Source organism: Monomorium pharaonis, chromosome 1 (genome assembly GCF_013373865.1).
Source record: "Monomorium pharaonis isolate MP-MQ-018 chromosome 1, ASM1337386v2, whole genome shotgun sequence".
Lineage (NCBI taxonomy): Eukaryota > Metazoa > Arthropoda > Insecta > Hymenoptera > Formicidae > Monomorium > Monomorium pharaonis.
Window position 1 is genome coordinate 17,083,046 of NC_050467.1, and position 26,064 is coordinate 17,109,109.

General features: G+C 31.1%; 2 protein-coding genes across 7 annotated transcripts in view; both read right to left on the reverse strand.

The window, feature by feature from the left end:
• The window catches only part of LOC105832775 (complexin), a 174,850-nt gene that overhangs the window by 10,220 nt on the left and 138,566 nt on the right, over positions 1 to 26,064 (reverse strand). For all 5 annotated transcript variants that reach the window (XM_036284678.1, XM_036284675.1, XM_036284681.1 and 2 more), the window contains one exon: positions 5,992 to 6,155. In XM_036284678.1, the coding sequence (XP_036140571.1) occupies positions 5,992 to 6,155 (164 nt within the window). The remainder of the gene's footprint in view (positions 1 to 5,991; positions 6,156 to 26,064) is intronic.
• LOC118644891 (vicilin-like seed storage protein At2g18540) lies at positions 7,909 to 9,226 on the reverse strand. 2 transcript variants are annotated; one of them, XM_036284671.1, is made up of 2 exons: positions 8,696 to 9,226; positions 7,909 to 8,037 (listed from the first exon to the last, which is right to left on the reverse strand). In XM_036284671.1, the coding sequence occupies exons 1-2, from the start codon at positions 9,187 to 9,189 to the stop codon at positions 8,022 to 8,024; spliced, it is 510 nt and encodes a 169-aa protein (XP_036140564.1). In that variant the 5' UTR covers positions 9,190 to 9,226; the 3' UTR covers positions 7,909 to 8,021. The 2 variants fall into 2 exon arrangements, with proteins under 2 accessions (XP_036140564.1, XP_036140560.1); XM_036284667.1 differs by having other exon boundaries at positions 8,629 to 9,226.

Sequence of the window (26,064 nt, forward strand, 5' to 3'; positions counted from 1 at the left end):
TCTACACGTATAATTTTCAGCGCCATCAGCTTTTTATCTCAATATTTAAGTACGATAGATATATTTTTCCTCAAAGTCGCAGCGCGCTATTCCTCGCATCGGTTTAGCACGTAAATTATTTACCGTTACCGTTGAAGGTCTATGCTATGCTGAATGCTACTGCCAATCAATACTGCCTGATTCTATGCAATTTGCGATCGTTTCGATTGACTGAAGACGCTAACGCGAGGCTGGACGTAGACGCCATTGATTGCTTTATGTCGCACTGAAAATTTCATCGAGGCTAGGTCGATAATGAACTATTCTCATATATCAATTCACAGGTACCTTTATATATTATTTATTCAATTATGGCTTACTATGATCTGATAAATACATTCACAGACTAACAAAACAAAATTGGTTTTAAAAGAGCTGCACTTTATCTAAACGGGTTAAAATAGTCTAGCTTTGCGAATTTGTTGCGGCAAAACAGAAAGAAATAGAAATTTATTTCTCCTCTATTTAGTATTTAAATTTTATTTAAAAAAATAATGTAAAATAGCATCGCCATTACACATTTTCTGAAATAAAAAACGCGTCATTAGTATATCTTTAAAATGGCTCGACTGACTTGCAATATTATTTTATTTAAGCCAATGCTATCCAGGCTTTGTACTTTTGGGCTTGAAATTAACATGTGTCAATGTTTATGTTTATTTATCGTTGCTGCTTTTGTTTCATAGCTGTTTTTTCGTAACGCGCGACTCTTATTTAGGGACAAGATTAGTCTAAGATTATTAAAAATTTTTGATGTATTTTATTTATTACTTAAAAATATATTATTACAAATATTACAAGATACCATTATTAGTCTTAATATAATGCATGTAATTGTTAAAATATATCAATATTTATTTAATAATAATTATAAAATGTAATTATATACGTATGCTTCGTAATATATATACATATAATGTAAAACAAAGCAGAATATATATAATTAATACTATTAATTACCTATATCGAATATGAAAAACAAGTATGTCTATGTTTTTACTTAAAAACGTCATTCCTAAAAAAACATTATTTGAAAAATTTGGATAGGCTTATTTTTATTTTTTAATAAAATTTAAGTGTAAAGTCAAGTAGAAAAGAGTAAAATTTTTTCAATAAAATAATCATAATTTTTCTATTTTTTCCGTTTTTTCACAATACATTCGCAAAGTTGCATCTGGTTTTGACTCCATATAAGTGTATATTCTTCTTAATTCGAGTTTCAACTTATGTACATAGTTATTAATGCTTTAAAATAAATATTTTTTATTTTGATAAATATCTAGAATTGCCAATCCACAAGTTGTCTTTATATCAATCAACAAAATAAATATAAAAAAGAAATATATAAGTAATTATAAAATATACATGTGAAACAGTACAAATATATAATTTGTTTCGGGTCGTAAGGAGAGAAGTGTGAAGTAGACTTCGCTTTGCGAAGGAAAGTCCATGTGGAACAGAATAATTATATAGATCTTGTTTCGGACCGTAAGCACGAGGGTGTGTAGAATCTCATTTCTTCGTGTGAAAAGCACAAGATCTATAATTGTTTTATATTAGTTTTCACACGAGTTTTCGACTTTCCATGCGAAATGAGATTCACCCCAAATCTTCCCCTGCTTACAAGGGAAAATATTGTTTATATTACATTACCGGCTTTATAAATTTGATACTGTTTTTGTTAATAACTGTTTAATAAAGATATGCTTTAAAAATTCTTATACATAATATTTTTATATTAAATTTGTTAATTGCTATAAAAAAAACGTGTTTTCGAGAGAGTAGCATTTCTAAATATTGACCTGTATTTTTTTATTTTGTATATATGTATATATTATTTATATATTACTTTGCTTTTTCTACGTATATTTACTTTAGCAATGCTTCGTGGTTCAAAAAGAAACTTCTAGATTTCCTCAATTAAAATATTTCAATTGAAATGCAGGTTAAAACTTTTCCTCAAGTACTATAAAATGATGTCATTACATCTACAAAGTTTACGTCATTATTTCTTTTGTTTGATAGTATATTTATTAAAAGAAAACATTTAAAAGGAAATGAAGAAGATACTTTGTGTAAACAAATAGTATTGTTCGATAAAATATATAACAGAAGAAGATAAAAGTATTGCAACAAGGATGTTGAGGGAAACTAGTCACTACAACGTGCAATAATGCCGTTCCTTTAGCGATTTTTCGTCTTCGAGATGTCCTTAAGGACAAGGACAGAAGAGAAAGTAGAAAGAATAAAGTGCCGGATATAGTGTAATGTTTTCTCCGAGTAATATGAAACACGACCAATAGTAAATCAATAAACGAAACTTCGGAAATCTCTTTTTTTTCCTCTCTTCCTCTTTCTTTCGCTATTCCATTTCTGTTTATTTAGTATTGTCTGTTTTTGATAGTAACATTATTTCTGATGAAAGATGAGAGAAAAATTCAGTTTCTTTTAATGTATCTTTGAAGAATTCTTTTTCTTTCTACGTGTGTGTATTTGTAGATTTTCAACTATCTTGTCTCTCACAAATTCCCAAACACAATAGTAATAAAAGATGTAAGGCAATCGCACACAGCGCAAAATAAATATAAATGCACTCTATAAATATTAAATATGTTAATGAAACTTGTATATAGTTTTGAGTGATGATAAATATTACAAAGTAATATTTACACAAATGTAACATAATAAATATTAAAATAAAATAATGTATTGATATAAATTCATAAAAAATATAAAACATATATTTCTTATAATATATATGATAATAAATGTATATTTTTTATATATAAATTGCATACGCGCTTAAATAATATACTATGTACAATTAACAATAAGTCAAGTTCTTGAGACAAATTTGTAAATAAAGTAATAAAAAGAATATTTTCAAATTGCGCAAGGACTTTGCTATAACAAAGTCCCACTTCGTTCATTAGACGAGATAGGAAATCGGATTTGACTTGACCCAATGCGATTACCATGCCAAAGCCTCTTCTACTGCGCTCGAATAGTGGATGCTCTATTCTCATGAGAGATCGTGGCTCTTGCGTCTCAATCTTTTCCGCTCATTTTCGAAGAATCATGTTTCTACCGAGATGGAAAGGATTTGAAGGTAGTTCTTTCGCCTGTGATGAAGCCATTAGTGTTAATTATATTTCGCTGAGATCTTCCTGCTTTACGAATAAAACCGCAAAAGACTAAACTAATCTCGAAACGCTGTCGCGTTGAAAGGTGTTTTTTAATCTAGATTTCGCGGATTGATGAAGCCGCTGAAATTCACTTTATTCGTTATTATATTTGCCCAATTTAACTGGTCTCTTTAGTACCATTTTATCATTTCATTTCAGTTCTTTAAGATTTGTTTCAAATTTAAATTAATTAAATTTTGATATTTCGGAATACTTAAATTCATAAGAAATTTATTATCGATTTAGACCTTGAAATGTTTATATTTCCCTAAATTTTTCTTTTTATGTATTTCTTTTATCTCGATGGTCTTTGATTGAAAATGAAGAAGTTACACAAATTTTAAAAATTATTTGCGCAATGAAGATCATCTCAATGGCATGACTTTTATGTCGATTCACAGAAACACTACCGTGAAGATATGTTAATATTTTGAAAAAAAGAATTGTCGTATAATTTTTTAATTAAATAATCTTTGCTTTATTTTCTCTTTCTTTTTACTTAACTTTAACTTAATATCTCGTTTTCTTTAATGTTTCTAAAAACTTTTTTGTTTTCTTTTTTAATTAAAAAAAGTTGTTTTTCTTCTAGAAATCATAAATTTTAAAATAATAACATTTTGTAATAATAATAATAAAAATATTTAAACAATACAAATTTCGTTTTTAATAACTGTTTTGTTTATTATAATTTAAAAGATCGATATGTAATTAATACAACAACAAAAAACACTATTTCTTGATTGAGGCAATTCTGAGTGGTTAATATGATTTTTGTAAATTTATATAATCTCCAGTTTATACAAATCGCACATCGCATATTTGACGATCTTGAAATATAATCTTTGAAGCCAAAATAATTAATTCACAAATTAAATTGCGAGTAAATAATTTTGGTGCTAACAAGCATTTATAAAAAATCGGCTGAGATTTTATTTTATCAATAATTTTTTTACACAGCACGTCAAAATTATTAAATTGCTCAATTAATTATAAATTTAATTTGTGAATTAATTATTCTGTCAGAGATTGTGTTTCAAGATCGACGAATAAGCGAGTAATTTGTATAAAGATTTTACAATTCAAAATGAGGAAGAAGTTATTCTAACAATCTTAAACTCCAAAAATTCTTATAAAATTGTAAAATTTTGTAAAAAATCTTGTATTAAGCTAAAAAAAACCAATTTATAAACACAAGAAAACTATTGTTTATATGATAACAGAATTGATAAATTATCTTCCTTTCCCTCCCCCCAAATATTGGATACGCCCAAATTTTTGATCAAATAATTTTCGAATTATTTAATCTGATTTTAAAGCGTGCATGTTTATTACTGATCTATAGAATTATTTGCTCTAAGACACCCTCCGCATGTAAATGCAACTCTGCCATGATAATGGTTACAACATTCAACCATTCGGCGACCACTTCCGCATGTGGAATTACAGCACACTGCAGCAATGCGGTCGGTGTGCCACATACACAGATCAAACTGCGTCCCACAACGTCGAATTACGCGTTTGGTCTCTTCAACGATATCATTTTCTGTTTACATACGAGATAATCGCGTTTCCACTCCAATTAACGTCACGCAAAATCCAACGCCACTAACCCAGTTGGGCAAATATCGGTGAAGGAAAATGTAAATCTACTATTAACTTTCTGTCTCGTGACAAGCTTCAGAATTTTATTGTAAAAAAACATAAAAATGCAGCGTTTCCTTGTCGTAACATCTAAATTGAAAAAAAAAAAAACATTTGGCAAATCTGCTCTATTATGTGTATAAATATTTATTTACTTTTATTGTATATTGGTATAAGACTTAATGACACGCGAGAGACAAATTAATTATATTAACTCTGGAATTTTCGTTAAAGCTGATTTGATCAGTCAGCCCACTTGACATTTTTTAGAGGACAAAGCAATCAGGTTGAATCACATAGAAAATAGAATCCGTCGAGGCATTGATCAAACGGGGTAGAACAATATACGCCGACGGGATCTCGCAAAAAACTTCCAACGCATTCACCGGTTTGGCGGGAAATAAATGTGTGGATAAAAAGAGAAAAGAAGGGGAGAGAGAAAGAGAGAGAGAGGGAGACAGTTAGAGAACGAAAGAGATGTAAAATGCACGTTGGATCGCGCCATTATCAATCCTGATGTATTGTCCTGTCAGGACGGAGTCAACCCCGTTGACATGACCCAAATGAAATTGAGGACTCTTGTGGAAAACGCGGGAGAAACACGTGGTGATATTCAAACTCGTACACTCTGATATTTATAGTCACGAACAAAATCCACTTGTAATTAACTGAAAAATATGACTCACAATACATTCAGATGATGCGTTTTAATGACAAAAGCTACGAACAACGAGCAATTCAGATATGACGGTTCTGCGAATCTTCTAAATATCCCATTGCATACTTTGTAATAAAATATCAAACAAAGACATGCACAAATAAACCTGTCCTGATGTCCTAGATTTGCTTCCTTTAATTAATGATTAATTAATACAATATTCAGTAGGTAGTCATATTTTTTTTAAATGTTATATTTCTATGGAATAATTTAAATGACAAAATGGAGCAATAATCTGGTATATAAGTGACATAAAATTCATTCTACAAAGTCTGATGCAAGTTCCTGAATAAAAATTGTGTATAAAAATTAAATTAAAATGGTGTATAAAAATTGAATTATATTAGTCATTTTCAGAGTGGAAACTCTTTCTAGCTCTGAAAACGCTACAGAAAAATCATTGCTAACCTTATCTCTGATCTCTTGCCTCATCTTCTCTCGTTCTTCCTCCATTTTGCGATGTTTCTCCTTTCTTCGCTCCTCGGCTTCCCTAATGGCCTCCTGCCTCTCTCTCTCAGCCTCCTCTTCCTTTTCCTTGTCATCCTCATCACCTCCTTCGCCGCCTACCGCACCTACAAAATAAAGAAAAAACATTTATATATTTATGCCTCTTTCAAAATGTACTATTAAATTGTATTATTACGATCACTATTTAAAACTAATTGTTCGAGTTTATTGGAAAATTTTATCCGACAGATATCTATTATCTATCTTCATTTATCTAGAAAGAAAGATAAAGATAGACATGTTTACCTGACAGATAAGTTTACCAGAAAGTTGAAACAATCGGACTTTAATAATAGAACTTATAGACCAGTGTTAATAATGCAGTGACAATTTCATTTTAATACTTTTACAGTTTTATAAACATATAATTAAACAAGTATTTAAACAATTAGAAACATTAACATTTTCCGATATTTTTGCAAATATTATTTAATACTTTTTATATAATTATGATTTTATTGAATAAACAAATTAAACGTATTTATATATATTATTGGAATGGAAACATATTTGTGTAGCAAAAGTGAGAGATTTTATCGTATTTCCAATGTAGCTAACTTTTTAGGTTAACCGAGAAAGTTACGTTTGCGAATTTAATTGTCTTGGACTAATGTAATGTGTAATTTAATATTTATGTATTTAATTCCGTGAGAACTGAGAATTTACTTTCCCCGTGAATTATAAACGTGATGTTTAGAATTTAATAAACGGCAGTCCCGCGTTCCTTTCGATTCCAATGAAACTGGCTACGTTATTGCAAGGCGTTATGACGCGGACAAAGAAAAGAATAAGATTTCGGTGGAGACGAAGGTAAATGTGGTAGAATCTCCGTGTTTCGAGGAAATTAATACTACTTCTATCTCAGCGCCAATTCACCGTTTTCTCCCTGACTCCTATAGCGCTCATCGTATTTGCGCTGCTTTCCGCGAGTTGAAAAGATACTTTGAAGTCCGATTTATCTTTCCGTTTCAATTTTGTTCGTTGCCCTTACGTTCATCGCTAGCTAAAACTTCAACTTTTAAGAGTAGTAGCATAAGCAAATTCGCGGTACACTTTGAGCAATATTTCCATCCGAATGAAATCCCCGAATTGGAATAATTAGTGACAGCATATCGTAACAATACCGTAATAATAATAATAATAATCATTATCATTATCAATTATCGGTGTCGGTACAATATTAATTATACAATATTAATTAAAGAATTAAAGATAAACTTTTACCTGAAATAAACTTATATATTTCTCAAACAATCGAATATTTAATTAAATATGTAAATATATTTAATTTACATATTTTATATTGGCTCTACTTATACTACTATGTATATGCATAATATATTGTATATGTATTAAAAAATATTACTTATAAAAAATAAATTAGAAACAAAAGATTCAAATTAAATAAGAAATGCAATAACAAAAACGTATAAGAATATTAATAGAATAGAATAGAATAGACTTTATTGCGTCCCAATTACGGGGTATACAAGGCGCTTTTTTCACGGAGCGTTCCCGAACCGTTCACATACACAGCCCCTCTACTCCCAAACCGACCTGGCCATAAGCGACCTTTACATTCTGTTACCCCCCACCCCTCTCGCCCACCCCTCACCCCCTACCCCCCACCCCCCTTCTCCTCTTCCTCCATTCAATCCTTCTCTCTTCCCCTTTCCTCTCCACTTGTTCTCTTCAGCTCTCTTCCGTCCTCTCCCTCCTTTTCTCCTTCTGGGACCTCTCCTCCTCCTTCTCCTCATCTGCCTCCTCTGCTCTCCTTGCTTCACCTTCCTCATTTCTTCTTGCTTTCTCATTCTCTCCTTCCCTCCTGCTTCTCCTGTCTCTTTCTCACCACTCTCTTCCCCTTCCACGTCTCTTTCCATTTCTCCTCTGTCACCTCCTAGTAACATAAAACAAAAAACATAAGATTTCAATTAACTCCACCAGCTCCTCTCCCCTTTAATTCCCTTCCTCCTTTCCTTCCCCCTCGCCTATTTCCCACTCTTCTTTCCTCTTATTCCACACCCATTCTCTCCCGTCCACCCACATGCTTCTATTCCCCACATATACTTTCTTTCCCTTATTTCTCTCCTCTTTTGCCCTTTCTAACATCCTCCATCTGATTTTCCTCTCCTCCATCGATAAATCCTCGTCTAACCTTACATCCCAGCGACTCCTTATCTCCGCCCTCCTCTCTAACAACCAGTCTCTATCCTCCTCTCTCACCACCTCCGTTATCACCACTATCGTCCCCCTTTCCCCCACTCTTTCTGATACTACCCCTAAATCTACTTTCCTTCCCGCTTCTCTCTTCATAATCCCCTCTATTATCGCCTTTCTTTCTATCGCCCCCTCCCCCTCCACACCCCTCCACACTATGTTTCTTCTTCTCACCTCCCTTACTCTTCTCTCCCTTTCCGCCTCCCTTACTCTTTCCCACCCTTCTCTCTCCGCCCTCTCCCTCATCCTCCTCTCCATTTCCCTTTCCACCCTTTTCCATGCCTCTATCCCCTTCCCATCTCTCTCCCCATCTTCCTTCTCCTCTCTCTCTGCTCCCTTCCTCTCCTCCTTGCCAGTTCCTCCTGTCTGTCCCTCCTTCGTTCTGCTCCTCTCTTGTCCTCTTCCTTCATCCTCGTCTCTCTCCTCGCCCCCTCTCCTCTCCTTCTCCTCCTCTCCTCTCGTCTCCTGCCACCAGCTCTCCTCGACTCCGTCCTTCCGCCCCTTCTTCTCCTCTTCCCTCCGTTCTCTTCTCCTCTTGTTCTCGCCTTCCCCCATCCTCTCCTCCCTCTTCTCTCCAACCACCTGTTCCCTTTTCCCACTTCTTCCTTCTCTCCCGTCGTCCCGTCCGATCCTCCTCTTCTCCATCTCTCCCTCCTCGTCGTCGTCCCTCTGCGCTTCCTCTTCTCTGCTGCCTCTTCCTCTCTCTTCCCTCATACTCCTCAGCTCTTCCCTCTCACCTGCTACCTCTTCTTCCCTTCTCATGCCTTCTCCTTCCAACGCCTCTAACCTCTCTTCCAATCCTCTCAGTCTCTCTCCGACTTCCCTCAGTCTCCTTGTCATTTCCCACTTCAAATTCCTCAATTCTCTGCCCAGCTCCTCCATTCTCTCTTCCTCCCTTGCTTCTCTCCTCTCCCCGCCTATTCTCTCCTCTGAGTCCGGCACTCTCTCTCCCTGCACACTTTCACTTTATCTCTTTCTGCACAATCTTTCTCCTCCTGTGTCAGAATCGCTCTGTCGACATGTGCCCTCGATGGACCACGTGTACGGAAACCCGCGTTCCCAAACACGCTACCATCCCGCCCTGGCACTCTTGCCAACTTAACTCTAGCCCCACACTGCCAATCCCTTCCTTCCACCAGATTGACACTCCTCTTCTCTCTTCGCGCTCGCGCTCGCGCTGCCTCACTCCGAGCGCACCGCCATCTGCCCTCCTTCCTTCCTTCACTCCTCTCCTTCGAAACTCTTCTCTGCGTCGCATCTCTCCAGCGCCCTCTCTCTGACCTCTTCTTCTCGTACCTGCCTCCATCTTCCCGGCTTTCGTCTCTCGTTACTCCGATGTCTGCCCCGACTTCTCCATCCTAATATCTTCTCACCTCCATCCTCCATTTACTTCCCTCCAATTGCCCGTCTATGTCCCGGTCTTCTCTTCCCAATCGTCCACTTCTTTCTCTCCTCTCTTTCACATTACACCCTCACCACACTATTCACTCCGGAGCTCCCTGTTTCACCTCCACTCTCAACCACGCCATCTTGTCTCCTCCTCTATAAGAATATTAATATTAAGATATAATATTGCAAATTAAAAGATTTAAGATTTATAATTTACAAAAATTAAAATATAATAAAAATAAAATAGAAAAAAAAAAAAAAAAATTATATATGTGCATATAAATTTTATTATACTATTTCAAGTTGAAATGAAATAGCAATTGATTTCAATCAAAATTATAATTAAAGAAGTAATAAGATCATTTTTGAAATCTCCAGAGTCTCGAAGGAATTTTGCTCTTTGCAAGGAGTTACATTTCCGATGAATCTAATCGCATCGAAAAGCGAATCCGAGTATGAGAGTAAGTTCCGCGCGGTTTATCGAAGTGTTTCAGAGGGTAAGTTTATCCGTTGAAGTTTTTCATGAAGATAAGTTCGGAAGTCGAATGAAAATATTAGCCGTACACTCTTAGGAAACATGAATTCGTAAATATTATACGATCAATTTTGCCGCGACATTTCGAGCATTGCTATCAATTTGTAAACGTGTGTTGTGCCAATAGAAATCCAGAAAATTTGTCCCAATGTTTCTTCCTTTCTCTTGGGATTTTATTTATAGTACAATACAATTAACAATTGCGCAAACTGTTTGATTTATAAATTAAGAAAGGAGGCATAGCATACAAAATAGAGAGGGTGTTAAGTTTGAATTTTATTTAGCAGAATTTCCGTTAAGCTGAGAATACGCCGTTGCGGAAATACGCAGCATATTTGAAAATTGCGCGCAGCACGATTTAAAAAAGGCATTCCGTGTCTCTGAAAAAGATTAATAACGGAATTCCTGCGGTTTTTCCCTACTCACTTCTATGTCCGGCAAAACTGTCTACGGACAAGTTTTATTTGACAAAATGAAATTCTCCGGTGGTTATCCAGAAAATTTCATGACGTTAGTAGAGGTAATGTACAGGTCATTTTATCATAAAGGATAACATTTTTTTTGACGAATTCAGTTTTTTCTTAATATTTCAATACATCCCATTTGATTATTTATAAACTTTTTTGAAATATGTAGTGTGTGAGTTTATAAATGTCCTTTCTTTGCTACCGGGGTATTCAGGTCGATACAAGCCAGATGTTCGTGTAATATATATAATACCAATCACTATTGTATAAAATTAACACTTTATTCTGAACATAATATCATTATTTTGTCCGACTATGAGCTACAATATTTATGTCGCATAAGAACTATTTTAGATTCTATTTTAGATTCGATTTAAATTTCTGTTTAGTTAATTGATTTTAGCTAGATAAATAGAAATTGAATAAAATTGTAACTCTCTCCCTGTAATATTTTACTTAAAAAATCATATTTTTTCTCTAAACTAGATAGCAAAGACAATATTGACAATGTGACAAAATACTTTAAAGTGATATTCTAATCTAGAATGCGAAAAATTTGCATATTTTTTAGAATTTTTGAAGAAAACGCATGTTACACATATACATTTTTTTACGTTTTCATTATACCTATTTATACATTTTTAATAAATATTTCTTTAATTTTTGGTTTTAAACTAAATATTTATTAGATTTTATGTTACGTATATTTAAAAACAAACATATTTTTTAAATTGGCTGACACGATTTTTTAGGAACTGCTAAAGCTATCGATTTCAACTTGCATATATGTAAAGTACGTATCGCCCAAACTAAAATTTTTGCAATATCCATAAATTAATTATTTTTTAAATTACACGTAAAATTTAATCAATTTTGTTTAAAAATTGGTGATTAATTTTTATAGCCATGCTATTTTAATAATTTACATTTTTTTATTTATCTCAATTCAAATAATAAGTATGACATATATTTTACATAAAAAACATTTAATGTAATATATGTATACAGTATTTATTTTTATTTTGCCATTTTAATAATTTACAACATTTTTTATTTGTCTCAATTCAAATGATAAATATAACATATATTTTACATAAAAAACATTTAGTGTAATATATGTATACAGTATTTATTTTTATTTTTATTGATTTATTTTCTATTTATTTATAATTTGTTTATTAAATAAATTTTTTCGTTTTAATTATTTAATTTATATTCATTTAATTATTTATTTATTTTTAATAAATTAATAAAATTTATATTTAGTAATATATTTAGTAATGTGTTTAGTACAATATAAAATAGATGTGTAAAAGTATAAAAGAATATGTGCAGTTGTTTCTTTTTAAAAAATTTTCAAAAAACAAACTTTACAACTATTTCTTTTATTTTATTATACATCTCATATAATCGTCTTTTGATAGTGTGTAAATAATTAATAATTTCTTAATAATTACATATTTACAAAGAAAAAAAGTTTGTAACGGTGAAAACTTTTTACAATAGAAATTAATTGAACACGAAAACTTGTTGTGAGCTGTTTATATTATATATATGAACAGTAAAAACCTATTTTAAAAGTTACAAATAAAAATATTGGTATATGAAACTGCTACAACTTGATGCTCGCGCGGTACATCGTAATTTTGCAAAAGTGCGAATAATCTAGTTAATACGTTTAATTGAACCAAACGGCATTATTTTCCAAGCTTTCCATTATTCGAATAAACTAAAATGAAAGCAATCCGGTAAAAATTAACAAAATGGCAGAAAAATAAAATTGTAAAATGCATTTTATTACTGTAAAATGTAAATAAATAGTATAAAATTGATCGTAATTAATTATTCTATAGAATAAGTTATTCTATAGAATTTAATGTTTTTTAATTAAAAGCACATCTCAATATTTTTGTTCATTCTCTTGCAAAATTTTACAGGTTTTTACCGCACGATAGATCAAACTGCATCACACAGCTTCATGTGTTATAATAATGTTATAATAATTTCTTGTAACTTTTAAAATAGTCGTTTGTTGTTAATGTATGGTATAAATATCCTGCAAAAAATTTCGTATTCAATATCATATTATTCCTATCTCTATATTAACAAGTCAAAGTTTTCCATTGCTATCTCCCTTAATAAAAGATCTTTTTACAATAACAGAAAAACAAAATTTTATATCCTGAAATAAAGAACCATTATAATATACGTACGCGCAAAACATTTATTTGTAATAAAATTTTTGAAGAAACTGTCAAAAAAACTGAAATATATCTAGCTTACAAAAAAAAAAAACAGGCTATTGTTTCTGAGTAGTGTTTGTGTTATGAATTGGAAAAACATTTCAATCGAACTCTGACTGATATTCGAGTAGAATATTGAAAGCTCTTCTAACGTCAAAAGCCTCAGCGAAGTAAATACGTAAGGATCATATTTCAAAAGAGATAACATTAATTTGGACACGGACGAGTGGTATTTGAATATAAATAAGTTTCATCTACAAACTGAGTTGTCAGACTACGTATGTGGCATAATATCGTAAACCCTAATCCTGGAAAGGATTAATAGTACAACGTTGTACACCCGCGCATGCCGTGTTTCCGGTGGGAAATAACAAGTGTGACGACACTTCCGTGTGTACCTCCAGGGTTAGCGCCTCAGTTACGAGGTGCTATATTAAAGGTCTATAAACCGTAACGGCTATCTGCATCCAGTATTGTCCGTACAAGTTCAAGCACAAAAACACCAGCGTGACGGAAAAAATCACGGTATCAAAAACGATGCCGCGTGAGCGTCACTCGCAAAATGTAGGTTTAAAATGGCCGTAAAAAAAATATCCCATAAGTTTTTTTTTTTGTGTAAAAAGAAAGATATTTTCATGCACATTTAAATATTAAACGAAGACGCGTGAGAGACAGAGCTCGCACGTATTTCAAATAAAATGGTTTTTTTTATGTAGCTGCTCTAGAAAAACTATCTTTTTTTTTAGTGTGCCGTGATAGCGGCGAGCGAGCTCCCTCTTCTCTCGCTTTTGAAGCTCGTAACGTAAAAAAAAGAAGAGTGATCTCGCCGACACACGCGGTTCCCCTAATCCCCGCAATCTACGCTTCAGTTCAGTTGGTTTAGAGAATATCCGCTTGTCGTGAGTAATGGTGGATTCTTACAAGGAAGGCCCGCAATAATCAATAATAAGAGCACCACGGACGGCAGCGCAACTGTTCGAAGCGCGTCCGATGTAACAGTGCGTCCGAGTGAATTCCGACCAATCGCTAGTAGTAAATACCATTTCCGAACACAGAGGCCGGTCGTTTGGAACACCTGCGACCCAGTGTCACGAGAATTCCCCGTTCTGCACGGCATTGTCATTGGTATCTAATTGAATTTGCATCTCGCGGCGCAAATTCGTAACGACTTCTATTACAAATGCTTGGGAAATTAAAATGTCGTTCGCGAGTGATAAACAAATGCCCCGGCGTAATACGGGACCGTTCATGGGAAAAGCGGCGAGCAGCTGCGGAGTCGATAAGCAGATGCGGCACATCGTATAGATTATAACCAGAAATATACAGCTTTCTGTTTTATTCATCGGGCATCACGATGAATTTTATTCGCCGTGCATATCAATTGAATACTTTTTGCTATATTCACCAAATATTTACACCGCAATTAAAGTGAATGCCCCAGTGACCGAGTCTATCCCTATATAACCAAAATTCATAAATTTTAAATGTATTTTTTACAGTATAAAAATTTAATTAAGATATATATATATAAAATTAATTAGTTTAAATATTATAAAAATTAATTTTTAAAAACATAAATTTGTTATATACAACTATGTTAGAGGTTTTATATTTTAATAATGTTCTTAAAATATTTTAAGAAACACGTAATTCGTCAAGATAACATTTTTTATGTTTATTTTATAAATAACAACACATTAATAACAAGTTATTATTAAAGGCGAGCGCTTTAGATTGATTTATTCGGATATATAATAGATTTCAACATTTCCGAAATAAAACGTCGAATTATATATGGATGTATAATATTTCAGTTTAGGCAGTTGTATAATTTAAGCAATTATATAATTAGATCATAAACTGTTACAAAAGTTCAACAATCTTGATTTTGCATCGTTATATACTTGAACATTAACCTTACCGATAAATTTCTATTTGCGAATAACTAATAGAATGTTCTTCATTATGCCCACCAAAAAATTTAGCCATTAAATATTATAACGCATTTTGTTCATCAGAGCTATATCAAAAATATACGTTATTACATTCCCGTGCTAATACTGAGAAAATTGATCAGAGGAAAGTATAGCGTATGGTCCATGTCGACACCGTTCTCCATTGGTACTCCTCTTCTCCCGCCCCCCTCCCCTCTAAATTGCGTTAAAATTCTATTCCCTTTGAAGACAATTTTATACAAAAGCCGCACGCGCGTCAGTCACGGTGCACGTGAGGTATGTCTTCATTCGGAGCGATTGATAGAATCTGCATTTTAACTAGCCTTTATAAGAACAAAACCGCTCTATTTCAGCGCGAACAAACCGCGAAAGAGAAAGTCAGCCTTTTGCCACCCTTCCACGGTTTCATTTGCCCACCCGAGTTGGATGCTAACGCCGATCGCCCGCTTTATCGAACAATCCGCCGTCCAATCACCGTCGCGCAGATGTTGGAGAAACGAATTTACTGCGAGATTTCAAACGAGTCGCCCCGTATCGAAACGGTCACCTCGTTTCTCGTTGGACGATGGTCGTATTGGCTGTTTCACCACTTTGGGTAAAAAAAAAAAAAAAAAAAAAAAACAAGAAAGGATCGGACAATCATCTGAAACGGACGGATTATCCGTTTGCATGTGAGGGCTTGTGAGCTGGAAGAAATTCTGTACTCCACCTGTATAGCCGATAATCAAATCGACGATAGCCAGTTCAATGCGTCAGATTTCTTTTTATTCCACTCCCGCGCACTCGATATTAACTTTTAATTGAACTGCTGTTATAATGTGCAATCTCATCTTTTCAAATCGCACCGATAATTATTATCTAATACAATGTAAAGTAAAACAAAACCGATATAATCTATAAACCAATATATGACCTAGAAAGATTATTCGACCAGACTATTTAATAATTGCTGGGCAAATAGTTCCGTTATTTTTCTAATCTTATCAATATCATGTTCATAACATAACACGAAACTATTTTTTTTTACAAACAATTCTACAAAACTTTAAAGCTGTAAAATAACTCATCAAATAATTGCAAACATATTAAAAAAAAATTTTTTTTAGTCTATATAAAAATCTCTCGATTGAGATAGTAGAATATTAATTTTTATTTTTAATCTGGACTTCGTAACGTAAAGTTTTTTTTAAACATGGATATATAATGTTACGATAACGTGAGAAACTGTACATGTTCACAACTACATGTACTCCGTTTGTTATCTTCTTTCGTGCGAGTTTAGGTTTGGTATACGTGCGGTTTGTAGCACGTTACGATAGCATCTCCCTTTTATATATGCGCCTTCGGCTCAAGGATATTTTGCCTAGCATGCAAGTAATGCATGTGCAAGGTAGAGGACTGCAATTCTCTCGTACCATTCCATATAGGTTTAACGTTTTTATCGAGTTTGTAACTAGCTACTTTCCTTGAACCGTGCGTAATAAAGTTTTATAAATGCATGTTGCACTTTTTAAAAATGCAAGAATGCCAAATTGGAACACCTAGTTCGATAGTTATATATGTTCGCAAATATATTTTTCCTTCGAATCTTGTAGCACTGAATGTACACAATTAATCTTTTATCTCTCGATTGCATTCAATACATACGTTTCATTCCAATCGTGTGTAAACAATGCGTGTGTAAACAATGCGTTTGGTAATTATTCGTGTATTTAATAATATATCTTTTCACTGTTGAAAATGTCAAATAAAATTTTGAAAAAGAATAAAACCAATATATTAAATTTTCTTTAAAAAGCTCTTGGCAAGGAAATGATCAAAACGTCAAAAGATATCTACAGGGAAAAAATATGAAGATTCTCTTACTGCTAAATTGTGCAAATACTGTTATGTTAAGAAAAGCTTTAAATCGACGTTGTGACTAGTATTTTAATTGAAAAATTCCAGGAATGCTTCTCTAAGCACAGCAAAAGCATGTTAATTCCAATAGTAACGACGCACTTTTACTTGAAAGACTTTAAAATAATTACGAACATTGTGAGTGAGACATTAAGCAGAAAATAATATTAAATCTTCAACACTATTTTTATAGCTATTGTCATTATTATCCAACACTGGGCAACATGTTTATTATAATACATGCACTGAGAAAAAAATGTTAATTTGACTAAATTTTTCAACTCAATTAAATTTCTTTAGTTCAAGTATTTATTCATTTAACTTAAATACATAAAATATTTGAACTTTAAATCAAATCTATATATATTTGACTGAAGTACATAAATATTTAAATTAAACAAATTTATTTAAGTTGAAAAATTTAGTCAAATTAACAACTTATTTTTCTTAGTGTGCGAGCACAAATACATTCCAATAATTTATCTTTGCTTTTATCAGCTTTTTATTGCTTGGATCAGCTTGTAACTTATATTCAGTATTGTACTTAGATGACTTGAAATAATCTAAGATAAATATAAGAGAAATTATATATGTATACATATCTTAGATAAAATAAAAACGGTTTGAATGTAAATTGTAATAAAAAAATTATATATTATTTAAATATTGTTATATATTGTATAAAATTGTACATTGTTTTATCTAAATACTTTTAAGATAATTTTGCTGTTAAGTAAAATTTAGACATAAAAACAATATATTTATATTTATTTATAAACTTTTATTTTTCAAGAATAAAAAACACTAATAAATAACCGGTGAGCTAATTAATGACCGATGTTTACTAGTAAATGACTAGCGTGTAAGTTTTCAATTTAAAAAGAAAAAGAATGGGTATAATACAAAAAATATTTTAATTTAAAAATAACTTTAAAATAAGAATTAACTTTCTACAAGTTAATAGGAATTAAAAAGCTTAGAATTTATAAAGTTACGCGAATATAAAAATACAACCTCTAATCTGGTAACATTTGAACATGAATGATCATTTATTGGTAAATCTCGTTCAGGTTGTTTAATGATAAAAAAAGTGTACATTTTTCTTTTTTACTTAATATAAGTACTTTTTCAATAAAAATATTTTAATTAAAAAGATAGTAAAAAATAATAATTTCAATATAATCAAATCTGTATGAAAATTAGATCTATAAAATATCAATTAATTTGCAATTATTATTTTATAGCCTTATTATTTTTATATTTTTCTTAAATAATCATTTACTAGTGAGAGAGAAAGAAAGGGAGAGAGAGAGAGAGAGGAAAGGAAAGAAATAAAAGAAAAGAAAAGAGGGAGGGCAGAATAGCATTAACCCTGCGTATCAAAATAATTCGCGAAATCGGCCACAGTCTCAAAAAACCAGTTCCAGATTTTACTTTCTACGAGATCCGATTTGCATGCAAATCTGCCTGAACTCGGATTTGTGCCCACTCGCACGATTATATTGGCGCACGTTCACATTGTCCCCCTCGAGAAGGGTGAAAAGTTGCCATTTTGGAGGGAAGGATTGGATTATATTACCAGAAAAAAATCTCGATACGTTTCGATCGTAAAATATCCGAAGATAATGCGATAAAACGGCCGAAACGTTTTTATACCCGGTGAGACATTTTTAGATTATAAAATTTTCGCTTTCTTTTATCACATACATTTTTTTACACACGTTACATTTTTCTTTCTTCAATATTACTTTATTATATAAGAATAATATTAAATTATTTTCTTATAATTCGTTCATTTAATGACGTTTTTAATAAATAATTTCTTTACTCATAACTATATATTTTTTGCTCATTTCTTTCTTTCATGAAAATAAAGTACAGTGTAAAAAAATGTATACTTAAAAAAAAAAATTTTTTGGCTATTTAACAATCTTACAAAAAACGACATGCAAAATTATTTAAAACATTGATAGCATTATTTGCAATTATGTAAATTTAGAAGAAAACTATTTCAAGAAAGATTACAATTAATTTGCTCAATTTATTAAAGAATATTATATACATTAGTCGTGTTTATTAACAGCGCATGACGCTTGATAACAGTATTTTACATCGCGATTTATGTAACGTTGCATACTCATGTAATCTATTAATCATAACAGCAGCAGAATGCAATTATCAGTCAACAACTGATCGGATGGCGTAATCTAATACATTCGCATTCATTGACACGTTTGCTCACGCTGCCATAACCAGCATCCGGTTACCTTGAGCTTAGGTCAAGTAGTCTTGATTAAGCCACTTCGACGTAATTAACCGCATCTCCAGAATTTGCTCCTATTGATGCGGCTTCAAGTTCAATCGTGAGCATCGATCGCTTAACATGATTGTTGCACTTTGATTCGATCACTGAATGCATCGCGAGTTACGAATGATTATGTGTTAAATTTAGGTCAATTTAGATTAAACACATCTCGATTTGAGAATTGAAAATTTTCGTTAGACGTAATAAAATATTCAATTATTATTCTAGAATTCTCAAAGTAATAGATGCTTTTAATATTCAGAGTTCGCGATTGACGCAATCATATTTTAAGACAAATCTTTGTCGTAACTTTTCCTGGCAAGGAAACAACTTAAAAAGAAGAAAATAAACTATTCGTTTTGCCGTGTGATGAGCCGCAAGTACGAATCCCCGAAAATCGATTCTCAGGTTTGATACTTGGTTGTTCATTTCCGGTACGAGTTGGGGTGGTCGTATCAACGTTTCCTCCGTGGTAGAAGTGTCGCGAAGAAGAGCAAGGGTTCTCGTGTTAGAAGTTGATTGTTCCGGTCTCGTGCGGTATGTAAATCTCCTCAGCTTCACTCCGAGATATTTTCTCTCTCTCTTTTCCTCTTTCTCTCTCCTTTTTCTCTTTCTCTCTCTCTCTCTCTCTCTCTCTCTCTCTCTCTCCTCTCTTCTTTTTTCTCTTTTCCAAAATTCCTTTCACTACTGATTTCAGTTTTTCCTTCGTCACAATTTTTTCCCCACAATTTATTGACGTAGAGAATTTTGCTACGGTATTGACGTGGAATTTCTCCGCTTGGTGAGAGATTTATCGTGGGTGTTAAGATTAATGATCGTGCTCGGGTACGCTTAAGTAAATGTTAAAGGGGGCGCATTTAAATGATTAAGAAGGACCTAACCAATTTTTTTTACTTAGAAAACGTTTGATAAGAGTTGGATAATACGTGACTTTAAATTTTTAACTTAATTTTCCTTGTTTGCTTGATAAGAGATATGTATGACTTTTCGTAGAATTTTTGTGTTTAATGTACACGTGAGAAATGTTAAAAACTTACAGGCCAGTTACAAAATTGAAAATAATATAATTTTTTATAATTTCTATGTAATTGCTACTTTTTTTCTCTTTAAATTGTAGTAAAATATAAAATTTAAGGAGATATTCTAATATAAGTGTATAAACGGGATCTACTTTTTTTGTGAGTGTTTTTAAAAAAACTACATGTTTTTTAAATATATTTTTTTATATACTTTTATATACTTTTACATATACTTGTACATGTTTAGTAAATATCTACAAATTTTGGCTAAAGATTTTTAGCTTCTATGTTACGTAAATTAAAATCAAACACAATTTTTCAACTCAGCTAACACAATTTCTCAAAAATTAGTGAAGCTATCAATAATTCGTGTATGTAAAATATTTACCTATTTATCACATAAATAAAAAAAAAAAAATTATTAGTCATTAAAATAGCGCGTTTTTTAAAAATACCCTTTAATTCTTAAAAAATTAGTTGAGTTTAACATGCAAGAAGAAATAATTATTTTACAGATATGTCGCATTAATCTTAATTCACGCAATAAACAGATATTTACTAAATGTATAAGTAGATGTGTAAAAGCGTAAGAAAGCATGTGCAGCAATAATTTTTTTAAAAAGAGTTTTAAAAATAGAGAAACTTTTATGTTATAAACTAGAATATCTTCTTAAAATAAAGATTGAAACGCTCCGTTTTACTTTCTAGTTTTCCTACTTATAGCTATCTAGTATATAACATTTTTACTATTGTTAAATTTCTCTCTCAAATCTTATACTGACTGTATGTAATTTGTTTTAATCTTCTTTGTTTTCCAATGATCTCTTTGATCTTTGTTCCTTTTACGTCTTATATTCAAAGCACGGAATTAGACCTATTGATTATTCCTTTGGCAGCTGCAACATGCATTGATTCGTACGATACGAACGCGCTTCAGATTATACAATAGCGAGGTAATTTCTCTCGTGGTTAAATCGTAGTGGATTTGTGCCGTATACCTGAAGTTACTTGGTGAGATTGTCGAGTCACACGGCAGTCTGCTTCAACCTGTGATACGCTTCGTGAGCCGATCGCAATTGTCTCGAGAGACGAAAGGAGAAGGGATCTTCAGAAAGAGCTGGCTATCAACTTTCCGTGCGGTTATCGCATAATACTTAACCTTTGTGTTATCGAGATGCACATTATGATACGTTACAGGAAATAATATATTTATTTTAAAAATTAAAATAACAAAAGTTTGACAAGATTTGGATTAATTTTAAAAAATCTAGAGTTGGGAAAGCTACTTTTTAAATTACTTAGAAGTTAGTTTTAGTTTTTTATTGCTGACTAAGTTTCATATCAGATGTTGCTATGATATATCTGTACTTATATTTATTTATTTTTACTTGTTTAATATAATGATTTATTACATTATCAACATAAAAATTGTATTTTAGACTTATCTATATACGGACCATTACTATTATAAATTTACTTTCCATATTTTAATTGTTATTTGACATTGTTTACCCTGAGTTAGATTCATGTGTTATATTAAGATGTTAAGCAATTCATATATATTTTTTGAAATTCTCTCACTTAAAAGTTTGATATTTTTTACGTTGTGATTAACAATAAGATTGCTACACGTGATCTGTCGCGTATATGTATATTTGGCTCTAAAAGAGAGCTCAAATGTCTGTATTTTTACCACGTATTATAAAATTATTTTTGTAAATTATATTGAGCACTAATTACTGCGCCTAATTGGTTTCTTTCATTTTTTATCATTATCATGAGTCTTGTAATAATTATTTCATATAATCAATTACTTTTTAAAGTAAATAACCCGTTACGATTATTGTTATTTGAAAAATTAACTACCTTTTTCATTACTTTTTCAGTTAAAAGATCAAATTAAACAAAAATTTAGCTAGTGTTTTTTGTTAAAATATTGATAAAAACAACGTTATTCAATATTTCAGCTTTACAAGACAAAAACAAAGATTAAAAAATGCTTAAAATGCAAATAAAAATTGTGTTTAATAAATTCATAAATACAATAAGTATAAGCATAAATTTATACGTTTTTACTTTCAGTTCTCTGTTAAAAAATTTTTAGATAATAATTTTAAATTTAATAATTTCAAATTTGTTCTTAAAATGCATATGGCAATATGATTGATCTATAACATTTTAAAATTTTACTTAAAATGGTTTTAAACATAAGCATAGATCAATTACAAATATGGTTAAAATTTAAAAATTTGTGATACAAACTAATTGTTTAATTTGTTATCGTTTTTGAAAAAATATGTGCATGCGCGCGTTACTAACCTGTTATGAAAAAAGTAACTGTAATGAAATAATATTACAAGTAATATGTTACTTCTTCCTACCCATAAGAAAAGTATCAGTTTTTTAGAAAACAAGAACACGAAAAGAGTCTCACAATTAAATTAGAAAAAAGGTATTTATTTCAGAAACATAAGGTTTCTAAAAGATAATGTAAAAATATTGTTAAATTAACCGCGTAATCACGAAAAAGCTCTTCATTTATATATTTATTTAAACAAGTAAGTGTGTTTCTATAAAATGGATTTATTGTATTTGAATTTAAATGTCCTTTATATATAAACTTCATCGTCAGCTCAATTGAGTGTATGCAGATATGTACATATGTGGCGTTTCGCTTTACTGTTCGTTCCTCGTTATAGTAGATGGCCTCCATTATCGCGGCGGGTTGTTGCTGACTACATGAGAATGACTTTGTCGAATAAGCGAAAAGAGGAGAACGAAGATACTCATTCAGCAATTTTTACACGCTGCATCGTGCAATTGTGCCGCTTAAGATTAATGTATGTTATAACGATATAAATATTCCCGTGGGAAAAATTCTTCAATGATCCATGTTCTTCTGGTGCAAATCACTTCTGGATTTACATTTTAAGTTGTTATGCTATATCAAGTAATAACATATTATTTCAGAACATTATCCATTTAAGCATTTTGCGTATTTTAGCAAATTTTATTAACAAATTGTTCCATTTTAATCGAATATTGCCGAAATTATTGGTAATACAATACAAGTACTATATACTTTTATTTGAAAGCTCTTGAAGAGAGAATTTTGAAAAGGATTATTGCATAATGGATATGTATTTTTTTTTATATAGTGACGGAAGTATTTTTATGCGGAATTATCAAATTTGTGCCAAAGTGTTGACTTACATCAACTACGATTGTTAAAAAATATTTACATATCTATTTTATTTATTTTACAAGATAAATCTAGTTCATAAAATGAAAAATTAAAATATAATAACTCATAATAAAAAACTGTGTTAGTTTTATTTATTTTACAAAATAAATCTGGTTCAAAATGATGAAAAATTAAACTCTAAACTTATAAAACTTAAAAAACTGTGCTGTATTACTATCCGCCATCTTCCTTATAGGACCTTTACTTCCTTATCGATCATTTGTAAAAAGAAAGAGACAAAAGAAGGATGCAACTTCTTCGATCTCAGCTATAGAAGCGCAATAACTTATTGTTAGAACACAGGCGTTGCCAATGTGCATGCGTGTTATTCTCTTCAACAGAAAAGGGAGGAAGGACATCGGACTGTTTTGTCAACGTGTTATTTATGGGGGAGTTTGTAGTACCTAGTATATTGATTCGCTCATACGGTCGAATGCCCCTCGCGCGATAGTTTTACGTGCACGCATGCACGCACGTGCACATTTTTCAGTTCTTGAAAGAATAGAGGCGAGTTTAGTACATGATAGTCTGTTATATATGACAGAAAATTAAAATGAAACAGTTTCAAATTTTCAATATTCTGCAGAAAGGTATTGTTTTAAAAACATATTATTTGTATGTTTTGAATTGCTAAATATACGAACTATATTATTTTGCCTTTTTTAAATACTTGTTCTCTTCTCTCTTTCCTTTCTTTCTTTTTCTTAAATACAATAATAATACATATATATGTTGCAGTAGGATAGAGTAATATGGAAGGTAAGATAAAATATTTGTTTTTAAATTGACACACACACACACACACACACACACACACACACACACACACACAAAATTTTGATATATAGTATATAATATTAAGGCTTCTAATTTATGCAAAACTCTTAAGAAATATATTAACTGTAACATTCAAATAAATAACACAATAAATAAAATTTAAACTTGTTTATTTCTGTAAACTGATCAAAATACAATTAAATATAGTTTATATCTTTACAGTACATAAAAACGACATACAAAAATAAAAAATATTATTGTGCATGGATAACAAAAAATATAAAACAAAATTATTAAATTATTGTATAAGATAAATATTATCATTTAAAGTAAATATTGTTATTCACAACAAAATATTAATATTTTTTTTCTTAAAAAATCTAAAAATTTAGAGTTTTTATAAAATAAGAACCATATTGCACAAATAAGAAATACATTTAAAACATAGTAAATTTATAAAAGGTAATGTACTTTTTATTAAAAAAAGAAAAACGTAATAATATCTCAACTAGAGCAATAAAAATAAGAATAACTACATACTGTCGAAATTGTCACTATTGTCACACAAGGCTCACTGTTATAATATGTTTTGCAATAACTTACAGTGATTGCCACCTGAATCCAATTCTTTCTTTAAAAAATAAACCCTTATTTCATATTAATAGCCTATTCCATGTCCTGCCTTTACTTTATATATACTGAAAAAATTTTCTTTGTTATCAGATAAACATATTTACTTAATAATTTTATATTTGCCTTATAAATTTACTTAATAAATAAATTTATTAAAAATCTAAAATATCAGATTTTATAATATAAAATAACTTTTTACAAATTTACGAAATATCTTTGATGAAAAAATAATAGTAAAATAAATATATTTACTAAATAATATAAATTTTTCAGTGTAAAATAATTAAAAAATTTTTTATTATATTAAATATATTTCAAGAAATGGTCACTAACTTACATATACAATAATAGACCTACGCCATTTTTGAACGACTCCTTCGAGACTTCCGAAATATAAATTCACAGCAGACGTCTTACTTTTCTTGGCAAGACTTTATCGCTGGATGAGACAAACCGAGGAACACGAAAGTAGCATCGAAAAGTTTCTGCTTGGGGAAGAAAAACGGCGGTACCATCGTTCAATGTTACATAATCTTTGCGGAAAAAACTGAAACGTAAAATGTTTGACAAGAGACTACGATTGCGTTATCTTTTTTTAAATTTATGGACACGAAAATTCTGGTTTTAATAAAACGAGGAAAGAAAATACATATTTTCCAAGTATTTATGTATACTAAGGAATACATTTTAATGTTAAAAATGTTGTAATTTTTTATCTGTTATTATGCTAGATATGTTTATTATCAGAATCATAAATCTTTATATGTAAAACTTTTATTATAAATCTCAATTTACAGCTTTAATTCTTAGGATTTAACTATAATACATGTATATTATTTTTTACAAATAATGCTTTATCAGGAATAGGACTTCTGCTTATTAAAACGCGACAAAAATTTTCTTCTATCTTGCAAAGTTTGATTGCTCGGTCAAACAACGAGATCACTTACAAAAACATCAGTTCGTACAGCGTACGGTACAACTAGACGTTCTTTGTTTCGACATTTCCGTTCTCAATATTTCGTTTATCTTAAAATGGTACAAGTGTGTCCGCTCTGTTGCATTTTTGAAGCATCGAGGGAAGGTAGGATGTCTCAAAGGTATATTTAAAACTGGTCTTAAAAGTAGTCAGAACAGACTCTTTAAGGAAGCAATATTTCACATTGAGTAATTTAATTTTCTGATACTTCTTAATCTTCAATTTCATTGTGTAATCCATATGTTAATATATTATTGGCTTACAGACAATCTAAAAATATAATCTAAACTTTTTTTGTATCGTTCTGTTAAT